Source organism: Gracilinanus agilis, chromosome 3, assembly GCF_016433145.1.
Source record: "Gracilinanus agilis isolate LMUSP501 chromosome 3, AgileGrace, whole genome shotgun sequence".
Lineage (NCBI taxonomy): Eukaryota > Metazoa > Chordata > Mammalia > Didelphimorphia > Didelphidae > Gracilinanus > Gracilinanus agilis.
Genome location: NC_058132.1, coordinates 484,097,945 through 484,111,552, shown reverse-complemented (window position 1 = coordinate 484,111,552; position 13,608 = coordinate 484,097,945). Strand labels below are relative to the sequence as shown.

The 13,608-nt window shown below is 36.1% G+C and overlaps 1 protein-coding gene across 1 annotated transcript in view; it reads left to right on the top strand.

The window, feature by feature from the left end:
* The window catches only part of GABRA5 (gamma-aminobutyric acid type A receptor subunit alpha5), a 128,724-nt gene that overhangs the window by 102,170 nt on the left and 12,946 nt on the right, over window positions 1-13,608 (top strand). The window contains exon 6 of the mRNA XM_044667010.1: window positions 10,979-11,122. Within this exon, the coding sequence (XP_044522945.1) occupies window positions 10,979-11,122 (144 nt within the window). The remainder of the gene's footprint in view (window positions 1-10,978; window positions 11,123-13,608) is intronic.

The window sequence follows — 13,608 nt, the reverse complement described above, 5'->3', positions numbered from 1 at the left end:
GTTTTATTTGTTCTTGCTGTCTTGAGAGATCATTAGCTTCTCTTTGCTCAATTCTAACCTTTAGGGACCATTTTTTGGCTGTAATCTTTTGGTTTTCATTTTCAATCTGGTCATTTCTGGTGTTCAATTTGCTCAACAGTTCATTTGATTTCTGAGCCTCACTTTCCAATTGCAAAATTCTGCCTTTTACACTATTATTTTGTTGCCAGATTTTGGTTTCCAATTTGCTTACCATTTCGTTTGATTTTTGGGCATCTTTCTCCAATTGGGAGTTTCTGTCTTCTAACCTGTTTATTTACTTTTGAGCTATTTCCCACTTCTCTTGCTAAATCTCTTCCATCTTCCTCATCATCTCAGATTTGAACTCTTCAATAGCTTGTGGCCAGTTTTCATTATTTTGGGAAGGTTTGGATATTAATACTTGTTTGTTCTCCTCTGCTGTTTGCTCTTTTGTCTGGATTTTATCTGTGTAAAAGTTGTCGAGTGTTACAGATTTCTTCTTGAAGATCTTTCTCTTTTAGGGTTCTTGTCTCTGGCTTGCAATTGTTAGCCCTGAGCCCTCTCAAGTTTATCCTCACACTCAGGGTCTGTCTGAACTCTTTAGGCTCCTGAGGTCTCAGTTGTTCTCAGGGTCAAGCCTCCTGGTGTTCCCCTTAGTTGTTCCTCTACCCAAGGCTCCTTTAACAGTCTCAGGGAGTTGCTTCCATTGTTGTGAACCCCTTTTGCACTGGGTCCCCACTCAAGGTCTGAGCCTGCGCTCAGGGTCTGTACTCAAAATCCTTGTGAGTTCTTTAGCCTCTTGGGGTCTTAAGTCTTGCTGCTCTCAGGAGCAGGTCCTGGTGACCCCAGATAGCTGCCAAGGACTTAATGCATGCCCCAAACTTGCTCTAACTCTTGTGTGCTGGCTTTGGCACTGTAGGTGGTATGGGGTGGGGGAGGGGGTTGCTCAGCTCGCGTTTTAATGAGAGCTTTTTCATCCCTTTTCTAGCATGGAAATGCCCCAATTCCATGTACCTCCAATGCTGAGCCCTGTTGTGGGGTCCCTCCGTTTGTCTGGATTTGTTTTTATGTCCCTTTGAGGAGTCCTATATGTTTCGGTTAGGAGAGGTTAAGCCACTGCTTTTTTATTTTTATTTTTATTTTTTTTTATTTTAAACCCTTAACTTCTGTGTATTGACTTATAGGTGGAAGAGTGGTAAGGGTAGGCAATGGGGATCAAGTGACTTGCCCAGGGTCACACAGCTGGGAAGTGTCTGAGGCCGGATTTGAACCTAGGACCTCCTGTCTCTAGGCCTGGCTCTCAATCCACTGAGCTACCCAGCTGCCCCCAAAGCCACTGCTTTTTACTCTGCTGCTATCTTAACCAAGAAGTCTCAGCTCCAATTTAGAATATTTTGATAGCTACATAATTCTTTCCTTCTCCTCCTCCCTTCCTCCTTCTGTAGCCTATGAGCAATTCCACTGTGTTTTACATGTATCATTAAAGACCTATTTCCATATTATTAATGTTTGCAATACAGTGATTGGTTAGAGTCTACATCCCTAATCATGTCCCCAATGAAGCATGTGACCAAGTAAATGTTTTCCTTCTCTGTTTCTACTCCCACAGTTCTTTCACTGGATGAGGATATCATTCTTTCTCATAAGTCCCTCAGAGTTGTTCTGGATCATTGCACTGCTACTAGTAGAGAAGTCAATTGCATTTGATTGTACCACAATGTATTAGTCTTTGTGTACAATGTCCTACTGGTTCTACTCTTTTCATTTTGAATCAATTCCTGGAGGTCATTCTAGTTCACATGGAATTCCTCCAGTTCATTATTCCTTTTAGCACAATAGTATTCTATCACCAACAGATAGCACAATTTGTTCAGCCATTCCCCAATTGAAGGACATTCCCTCATTTTCTAATTTTTTGCTACCACAAAGAGAATAGCTACAAATATTTTTGTACAGGTCTTTTTCCTTAACATCTTTGGTGTATAGAACCAGCAGTGGTATGGCCAGATCAAAGGGCAGGCAATGATTTAAAGTCTTTTGGGCATAATTCCAAATTGCCTTCCAGAATGGTTGAATCAGTTCACAATTCTACCAGCAATGCATCAGTGTCCCAATTTTTCCCTCCAAAATTTATTCCATTCCTTTGCTGTCATACTAGCCAACCTGCTAGGCATGAGGTGGTATCTCAGATTTGTTTTAATTTGCATTTCTCTAATTATGAGAGATTTAGAGCACTTTTTCATGTGCTTATTGATACTTTTGATTTATCTGAAAATTGCCTATTCATGTCCCTTGCCCATTTATCAATTGGAGAATGACTTGATTTTTTTTGTATAATTGATTTAGTTCCTTATAAATTTGAGTAATTAGACCTTTTCAGAAGTTTTCATTATAAAGATTTTTTCCCAATTTGTTGCTTCCCTTCTAATTTTGGTTGCATTGGATTTGTTTGTATAAAACCTTTTTAACTCGTTGTAATCAAAGTTATTCATTTTATATCTTGTGATATTCTCTGCCTCTTGCTTGGCATTAAATTCTTTCTTTTCCCATAAATCTGACAGGTGTACTATTCTATGTTCACCTAATTTACTTATAGTTGCCTTTTTTATATGTAAGTCATTTACCCATTCTGAATTTATTTTGATGTAGGGCTGTACTTTGCCCATCACTGGTCTAGGGTGATTTTAAATGGAATTTCTCTTTCTAACTCTTGAAAGAATGCATTTTAACAGGAAGGTGAAAGGATTCCTTCCAGGTATTAGGAATAGAATATATAAATAACAGTCAGAAGATAGAAGAGCAATAGATGAGATAATGTATAGTCCTAGTTTTCTGAATCTTTAAATGAAAAGGAATAGTAGAAAATATGGTAAAAAGATAGGTTGGAGCTAGATCGTGGAATATATTGGAAGTCAGGCTTTGGGATTGTGTTGGGAGGAAGAAGGCGTGTTTTGTTTTCTATTACATGCCATGTTTGGCATGTAATAGAGAAGTAGCAGATGACAATTCATCTCTGATACATTACTCAGATCATTTTGGTAATAGAAGAAAGGATGGGTTTTTGAGGAGTTAGAGTAGTTCGTAAATTAGTAAAGTAATAATATTCACCCTAGAAGTGATGAGGAGCTTAACTAGGAGTTAGCAATATGAGTCAAAAGTAGGGCCAGACTTGAGATGTCTTTAGGAGGTAGAATTAAAAGAACTTGGTAGTTAATTGTATATGACATGTAAAAAAATTAGAAGACAAAAAAGGCTATGAAGGTTGAGAAACTAAGAATGACAGTATCATTAACAGTCAAGTAGGTAGCTAGCATTAATGTGCCAGACATTGTGCTAAGCACTAGAGGTACAAAAAAAATACCTTCTCTCAAGGATCTTTCAATCTTAATGAAAAAAATACAATCATATACAAATAAAACATTTGTACACATGATTGAATATATAAATATATTTATTGTATATATGATTGTATATGTATGCATATGTACATATATGATATGGTCTCATATATGATATTGGTCTCTGAAGGATGGTGCTAAGATTAAAGAGAACTGGGAAAGGTTTCTTAGAGAAGATGAGGTATTAGCTAAGCTTTAAAGGAAGTGGGGGAATCTAGGAAGTAGAGGTGATGATGGAGAGAATTCCAGGCACTATAGGGAAGTAGGTGGAGTCTCTTTTGAGAGGAATAGGAATGAGATCAGTGTCATTGGATCACAGAACACATATAGAGGAGGAAGATATAAGAGTGGAAAGGTAGGAAGGGGCCAGAATATGGAGATTTTTAAAAGCCTAACAGAGAGTGGTATATCACCAGAAATAGGGAAATTATATTTTTTCAGGGGAAGGTCATGAAGGTGTCAATTTAAGGAATCATCAGACAAAGAGCAAATTAGATGCTATAGTACTAAAAGAACTGGTAGATATGATTGCTGAGTAACCCCAAGCTGTATGTGAAAGTGTGTGCAGCTTGAAAGATATTATAGCACAGAAAGCCAAATGCCTCATTTGCCCTGTTTTTCTTTAAGGAAGAAAATGAAATATTCAAACCATAAATCAGTTGAGTTTCATTTAGATTTGTGGTAAAATCAGGAGTTGAACTCAGTGGAAATTAAATTCAAAGTCAGAGAGGTTATTAAGTGAAGGTGATAGATTAAGGGACTAGTAGTGTCTGGTGGGGTAAGGAATATTCTACTTTGTTCTTTTTTTTTAGTCAGGGAGAATTAGAGGAATCTCTGGCATTAGTTACAGTGGTAAAGGTTGTACTCTACTCAGGGAAATGATATAATACTAAGAATGAGAAGGTGGTTCATAGGTAAATTGGAAAATTTTGCTAGCAACAGGACAGGAAGATTACTGAGCTGCACAAAGCTGCCAGAATAAATCAAGCCTAAGGTTTTTAAGATCCTTCAGGACTGAGTTCCCTTTATGATTGCCTGGGGACTTACTGTTGCCAGGAAAGACTGGTATCATATGCTATGAAGTAGGAAGCTAAGCTTCAGCACTAGAAGAGTATCAGGGGGAGGAAAGCTTTTTTGTGGGGAGAGAGCTACTGAAGGAATGTTTAAATCTATAAGGCAGAAAAGGAGGACCTCCAAATCTTGAAAGGTGGTGAAAATGCTATGATCAGAGGCAGAGAGTGGGATAAGGACATTCCTCCACAACAATGAAGCAATATTTAAGTGAAATGGAAGAAAATTGAAATAAAGTAAATAGCTTTGATATTATCCCTGAAAAATATAAATTCATGTACTCATAATGATTGCAATGGGTTGTTTTTTGGGACCAGGAATGGGGAAAGTTTGAAATATATGAGGCATGCAATAGTAGGTAGTTAAATAGGGATAAATACAAGCAATTCTGAGGAGCACTGAAGTTCCTGCTAAGGTCAGATAGTATCTGTAATGAAGCTAAGTAGCAATTATTTTCTTTGTCTAGCAATCTTTTCCATCTTAGAAATAGTACTGAAGAAACTAAAAAAGAGGTTTTACTCAGTAATGAATACTGGAATGTATATCCGTCAGATCAAGGGGACTGGGAAATTTGGGGTTCAAGAAAAGCTATCCTTTAACTCAATGTCTGCAACCTTATATGTAAAGGGATTAGGCCAGATAGCATCTGTTGTTAGGAATGTTTGCTCCTAAGATTTTGTCTAAAAATAGGTATGTAGAGTTTATATGCATTACTTGGGGTGAGAAATATGATGGCATTGGAAACTTGGGAAGGGAAAAACCATAAAGGTATCCCTTAAATTCTTTCTGTGAAGGATTTTGAAGTGATATGAATCTTTCTTTGCTATATAATAGTGCTTTTGATCCTTCCTCTAGACCAGGGCTCTTTTGAGGGCCAGACATGGCTCTTTCTGCAGGAGCCATAAAGTCAATTTTTTTTTCAGGCACTGTTACAGGAGCACGCACTGTGAGCACTGGATGGCTCTCACGAAATTACATTTTAAAAAATGTGGCATCTTTGGCTCTCACAGCCAAAAATGTTGCCAACCCCTGCTCTAGACTAATTGTTAGAGATTTTGTTCTTGTTTTATACAGTATAATGTTCATCAATGATACAATTAAAATGGTGAAATATGAAAAAGGTCAGGGGACTGATAGACAAGGATAATAACGAGTAAACTCATTAAACTAGACAAATTAAATCAGAAAGTACCTGTATACACTTTTTAAAAGTGAAAATGAGTAGGGGAAGAATTTTTGGACATATATTTTCAATCCTCTGCTTCTCTAGACCCTCTTCTTCTCTTGTACATTAAATTTGCTTTCCTTTTGGTTGGAAAAATGTACAAGCAGAACCATATTGGGTAACTCTGTTTCCCATACCTTCACTACATTTCAGTGCTTAGATCCTGATGGATTGTAGATGAGTGGTCGATTTTCACTTTTAATTAGAGATGGTATTGGCTATTATTTGGCCTTAGAAATAATACATTTCCGTAGAGGTCCTAAGTCACTGAAGTCTATAAAGTGGCTACTCAGCTCTATTGAGGAGCTCTAATCTATATAGCCTTGGGTTAAAATTCTTTTCCCACCTTTGGAATTTATTTCCATTCCTTCATTGACTTTCTGGGAAACCAGTAGAACCCACATATTCAATAATATTTTTGCCAACATGTTAGATTGTTTCTCTGTCTGATTTCTGGTGTATTGGGGGAAGAACTTTGAAGCATCTAATGCTTTAAAGCTTTCCCTATTGTAGGGAAGTCTGTCTCTGACTGAAAGGTATTCTGTGAATACAAATGACTACTATTTAGGAATGGCCTGTTTCACAGGGGGAGTTCTAAAATAGGTTTCATCGGGTGTCAATGTTATTGAGCAGATGAGCTAGGAAGAAAAACAACATAGGACAGCAGGTGGACAGGGTCACAGAAGTGTGACCACTGGGGTCATTCAGCAGGTTAAGAAAGAAGTCAAGGGCTGAAGGAGCTCATCTTTAGCCATACAGAAGCAGCATGGCTTCATTATCACCTGCTGTCCTATCTCTTATTAATGTCTTCAGATAGAATTTGGTACATTTATTCTGGAAAGGAAAAATTTCATATTTCTACATCATTGCCTTGCATTATTCAGAGTGCTGTAAAATTTACATAAAGTGGAAGGAAGCAAATCTTGTTCAGGAGTATCTAGTGTCATCAACATCTGGTTTGGTGAGCTTATGCCACTTGTGGTATTTCACAAAGAAATTACAGTTATGATTATGATATTAGGATTCAGAAAATCCAGCAGGATAAAATCCAAAGAAGGAAAGCTGCTGTACCTATTGAAGCTTAACAATTTCTAATAAGGATCTTTATTTTCAGACACTCTCAAAGGTAGTCTGGTGTAAGGGATAAGGATTCAGACTCAGAGTTAGGAAGGACAGGTTTCAAATTCTGCCTCCCGATTCATAGTGGTTATATGCCTGGAAAAAATAATGTGACCTCTCAGTGATTCAGGTAACCCTCAAAGAATATGAATTACAATACTGGTATCAATCTGTATTGCTAAAGGCTTCTCTATTCCAATGAAATCATGAGTCCATTTAAAAAAAAAAGAAAATTTACATGATTTTTCTTAGACCAAAGAAGCACCAACTTTGTTCAGTAGAGAAGCATATTTAATATATCACTTATTTTCAAGTACCTTTTTCTCTCTATTTACTAAGAATAAAATGTAGTGCTCTGCAACAATGTGACATGAATATATACATTGAATTTTTAACCATTATTAAAAATCATTCTAATGAGAGAGAGAGAGAAAGAAAGAGAGGTTCTCCAAAATAGCCTTGCCATTGATGAATGTAGGCCTTACCAGTCAAGTTAAAAAATGCCTTTTCCTTAATATTATGATACTAGCATGACTCTTTAGTTCCTTTTCTTTAGGTACTATTTTCACTTCTGCAGAAAATCCCTCTATGACTTCTTATCAGGTACAAGTATTATTTCTTCTCAAGTTATGAGAGGCTTTCATCTGGATATCTTGTCATCTAGGTAGCATCATGTTAGTAATTAGGCTGTCCACTTGTCTTTCAGTCTTTCTGGATGACTGAACCACTCCCTTTTCCGATCAAATATAATGATGTTTATGCCTAAACCATTTATTACTCAAAGTTTGGCATACAGCTAGTGTCTGAGGTAGGATCTGAATTCAAATCTTTCCTACTCCAGTTCCATTACTTTATCAAATAAACCATTTAGCATACCCTCAGTGACTTGACATGGTCAAGTCACCACTGGGAATGCAGTTTAACCTTTTACTGCACCTAGTTTTTAATTATTCAAATATAATTTTTTAATGTTTATATGATCATTGTCTTCCAAGATTAGAAGACTTATAGTATCAGCAACAATTGATTTCAACAGAGAGCTATGTGACACAATGGATAATGTGTTGGCTATGGAGCCAGGAAAACTTGAATTTAAATCTAACCTCAGACACTTGTTAGAAATGTGTTGGTGAACCTCTGCTAGAGGGGGCTACTCCCTTCCCCTTCCCCATGCAAGCCTGAGGACATTTTTCCCATTACCTGCCCCTCTCCCCAGCAGCCCAATGGGTGTGCTTCCTCTGTCCTCTTTCTGGGGTAAGGAAGGAGGAGGAGGGTTACAGTTTGGGCACTCAATCTCTTGAAAGTTCACTATCACTATGTTAGAATATCTTTACCAGGACTTTTGTGGGGACAAAAGTATTTCCAAAATGTTTCCAAATGCTAAAATGCTATATAAATGCTATTTTTATTATTGAATTATTAAATTATTAATTACTATGGGTCATGCACTGTTGTAATCAATGGACATATAATAAAAGCATAAAGAAAGTTCTTCATCTCAAGAAGCTCACATTCCAACAAGGGAAAATACAATACAATATGTAGTGAAATAGTTTATTAAACTCCTTTCATTTTTAGCAGGCTATGCATTTGGTATCATTTATTTCCAGTAATGCTCACACCATCACCTGGACTCCTTTGTGACTTTAATATTCATTTCTTCAAATGTTCACACTATCACCTGAGGTCCTTTGTGACCCTGGCATATATTTAGAGATGGTTGGCTATGGATCAGTATAATTGGAGAACACAATTTTTCATAGTGATGCTAATTGTACTCTTGGTTCAACCTCTCTTTCCTCATTAACATAATCCATTCAACTGACACAATCAAACCTGATACCATTTGGTTGAAGTATCTATCCTAAAATGGATAAAGAATTCTAGAAAAATTCTCTAGTACTGACCTAAATGTGTTATTAAAATTGATCTATCCTTCCTTAAACAATATTAATCATCTCTTAAAAATGAATTCTATTGGGATGTCCATTGATTAGGGAATGGTTGAACAAATTGTGGTATCTGATGATGATGGAATATTATTGTGCTGAAAGGAATAATGAACTGGAGGAATTCCATGTGAACTGGAAAGACCTCCAGGCATTGATGTAAAGCAAAAGGAGCAGAACCAGGAGGACATTATACACATAGAGAGATACACTGTGGCACAATCAAATATAATAGACTTCTCTACTAGCAACAATGCAATGATCCAGGACAATTCTGAGGGACTTGTGAGAAAGAATGCTATCCACATCCAGAGAAAGAACTGTGGGAGTAGAAACACAGAAGGAAAACATATTATTGATTGCATGGTTCAATGAGTATATGATTGGGGATTTGGACTTTAAATGATCACTCTATTGCAACATTAATAACATGGAAATAGATTTTGAGCAGTGACCAAATGGAACTGCTTGTCAGCTGTGGGAGTGGGGAGGGAAGAGGGAAGGGAAAGAACATGAATCATGTAATTGTGGAAAAATATTCTTAATTAGTTAATTAGTTAATTTTTAAAAAATGGACCCTATCAATGTGTGAAACAAGGCTTATAAAAGGTCCTGTGTATTTTTCTGTTTGTTTTACAAAAAGTAAAATAAAAAACAAAACCTTTAGGGAAAGAATAATTTAATGGAGACCATTTTCAAAGTCTCTGAGTTTCTACATTGTGTTGGCAAATGAAATATTCAAAGGCATGACCTCTACTCTACCAAGATCACATTAGACCACTGCTATTTCATAAAAGAACTGGGAGTAACAAAAGTATTCCAGGTTTCATAGAATTTCTTGACAAAGATAATTGTCATCATCATCATAATTTTTTAAAGCATATGGCACTGTGTTCTTTCTATTCTCCCCAGCAAAAAGCACAGTTTGTGCCTTTGAATGGAGCTCTAAAGTTATCGACTTTCTTTAGCTTGTTAACCAGGTTTGTTCCTCAGGGCTTATATAGCACCTCTTTATTACACCACCCCCTTGAGTACATCCCCCTATTCACCTCTAGTTCTGAAGTAGCAGTTATATTTTAGAATACGTAAATGCATACCACTTAGGTTACAATTTGTCCTACTCAAGAACAAAATGGTTCAGTGGGAGTATAGCAGTTTAGTGTAGAAACACATGCTAAGCAATGAATTTCTATATTTCTGTGTACTGTAACCTCATTTATATGGTTTTTGCCTATCTTAAGTAACTGGGCCATTTTGTGAATGCAGTTATTTTGCACAAAGGAATTTTTTTTCTAATCCCTCCATCAGGGAAGAAGGCTTGCTAGCTCTTAGGTATGGAACTTCAGTAGAAGTTGTAATATCAGCTTGCACAAACGGAAAACATTATTTTGTATAAAACTTTTTCAGCCAATATTACATACAAGGGATCAGTCCAAAAACATTCCTTTGAAATGTCACATATCTGAATGATCACATATCTGGTCAATCTGGATGTAGAATATTCCATGATACCTAGGAATAGTAGAATGGCTTAATTCTAGAATTATTGAAGCCTTTTCATAGCTGTCTTTATGTTGATTCAATGTAGGTTATTTTTTATATTCTTATTTCTATTTAAGTATAAAGAATCCTAAACTTGAAGTTAGAAGTTTTGGTTTAAATCTTAACTATATTGATACTAGTCGTATGACCTACTACCTATAATCCTCATCTATAAAAGGTGCAAGGGATAAATTAGATGATTACTAAAATCACTTTCAAAGCTAACATTATCTGACTTCATGATTCTGTGAATGACAAGGAGGCCAGGTGATTGACATAAAGTGACATGATGAACCTAGGATTAGAATGGAAGATTTCAAAACTCCAAATTCAATATTTTCATAAGTGGATCTAATAGTATATAGACATATAAGAGCATGAATAGATGAATGAATAAGTACAATGATAATATCTTTACAAGGTCATCACAAAGCACTGGTTTTTGAGTACATTAATCTATCTAAACTATAAGGATGCTGAAGGATTATAGATCGGCATCTGGTCCATTCTGACCATTCTACACATTTATTAAATCTGAGTTTTGACCTAATAATTTCAGAACTAGACCTGCTGACTCATATCATAATTCCTATTTGTGGCTAAAATATCCTAGGTTCTGCACAACAGGAAATTAAACTATCTTTTAAACTGTCACTTTTTACTATCCTTAACAGATGCATATCCTAATTCTGAAGTGATCTACATCTGGACTAATGGCACTGCTAAATCTGTGGTGGTAGCAGAAGATGGATCCCGCCTAAACCAGTATCATCTGATGGGGCAAACGGTGGGAACTGAAAATATCAGTACCAGCACAGGTATAAGAAAAAGCATTAACTATTTGCATCTAAATTAATTTTAAGATAAATCATTATAACACTTTTCAGTCCTTACAGGCTGTAAATTCCTTTTTAATAGAAATAGAGAACAAATGTATCATATTGTCAAAGAATTTGGCTCATAGAATGGCAATTATCCTTACAGACAGACTGAGAAACTAGTCTGCGTAGGTTTAGGAAATATTCCTGACTTACTTATCTTCAAAACTCATTTTCCCCTTTTAAGGAAAGGAGTCAGGAGAAAGTCTGCACAACCTATGTTTGACCTACATGGCATTGATTTGTTGAATAAAACCAAGCCAATAAAAAGAGAGAAACTAGATGTAATGGAATTTTTAGCCATGGGATATTAGCTAGTGAGAGGGCACTGACCTTCACGATACCATTCTATGCAGAAGAAAACCAAGGTACCACGTATAGGAGGAAGCACAGGAAACAATGAAGCATCAGACTGGAATGTGAATTGTTGCACACCAATTGCCATGGGCATTTACTTGTGAAGAAAGGATTTAGAGACAACCCTGCTTTGTCAGGAAGAATGTAGGGGTAGTCACATCAGATTAGTGGACTACCTGTTTGTTAAGAGTTGAAGAAGAGTCAGAGCAGCCTAAAGATCTTAGGACATGAAAGGCTTATTCTACCTAGGAGATCAATAAATGCTTTATGGAGGGCAAGGTACCCTAGAAATGGACATGAGAATGATATTCACAGAGACACACAGGTCTGACTGGATAGATCAAGACTGAATAGTAAGTAGTCCTGTTTGTATGTTTCATCAAAAAAAAGTGATTGCTATGAAATACACTGGGAAAGGTAACCTGGAGACAGATTATGAAATATGTTGAATGCTTGGCTAATGAGCTTTTATTTTAGCCTGATAGAAAGAGGGAGACTAGGAAAATTTTTGAACAGGAATCATATGATTATGCTTGTGTTTCAGAAATAATCTTATTTGTCTTTGCATTTATGTGAAACTGTTTTTTAGAAGGAAGCTACTAGAGACAGAAGAATATATAAGGGAATATTATAGGAAGTGAGCAAGAATGAATGATTCAAGAATGATGATGTTGACATAGAGGGAGGAACTGAAAAACATGAATATATTTGTCTTGAAATTATTTGAAATGGAAATAATTTCAGCAATTAATGTTCTTTGCATTGATGTTTATAGTTATTTCTAATAAACATTTGTTATTCAAAAAATGTCTTATTATAATAATTCAGGGAAAAGGTGATGTGGACCTGAGAGAGCACTGTAACTATGAAAGTGGGCAGTAAGGAATCAATAGGAGACAATAATCTACAGGCATGAAATTTACAGAATTTGGTAAATGGTTGAATGTGAAAGAAAAGGGGTGAGAGATGAAAGTTTAAGAATGATTCAGAGCTTTCCATTCTGGGTATCTATATGACAGTGCCATCAATAGAATGGAAACACTAGTAAAAGGATGGGGCAAGATAATGTATTATTTACTTAAATGAAAAGTTGTTGCCTGTTCCATTTGTTTAACAACAACAACACCCTATGAGTCACAGAAAGAGTCACAGAAGGCATAAGATTGTAACAAAAGAGAATGAGAATCAACTGAAGGTAAATGGTCATGGATGCTCTAAAATTTTCAACTGTTTTTGATCAAATACAGCCTTCTTGATCACTGAACATGCCTGATTTTAAGACTGCCTTTAAAATTAAATCTAAATAAGTAAGAAATATACATTAGAAATTATCAGAGAGGACTTTCAGGTGATGGAATGGAGATTAAAAATGGGTCTTAAGAGACCATTTAGTCCAAGTCTGAGGTCCAAGAAGTTTAAATCATTTACCCAAGGTTACACAGTTAATTAATGGCAAAATAAGGATCTGAATTATGTATTCTTAGCATGATATAGGAAATAGAATGCTGACCCTAGAATCATGTTCAAATCCTCCTTCTGTCACTATTAGATGCTTGGCAAGAAATAAATCACAACTTCTCCACACCTCAGGTTCCTCATCTGGAAAATAATATCTACCTTATAGGATGGTTATAAGACACAACTGAAATTATATATATATATAGTGCTTGGAAAACATTAAGAGGCCCACAAAATGGCAGTTATCATTGACAGAAGCAGCACTGGATAGAGAGCTAGCAAAGAAGATGTGGGGTCATTTTTCCTCTGCCACACACTGCCTATATGACCCTGGAAGAGTCACTTAGGCTCTCTTAGACTATAAATGTTTAATTGTTTTGGTTGAAAGGAAGGTTCCAATCTCTTCTGGTAGAGAGACTTTATTCACTTAGGAATTCTTTATATTTATGAAGCTACAGATTCAGGTCATAACCCCCCTTTTATCTTTAACTATACTTCTACTGTTCCACTTTTAAAGGAGAAGGGAGAGAGAAAAGTAACAGAATGATGGGAAAGCCCTGTATTTGGAAATGAGTCTTGATTTGAAAAGGGAAAGGACTTTAGGTGAATGA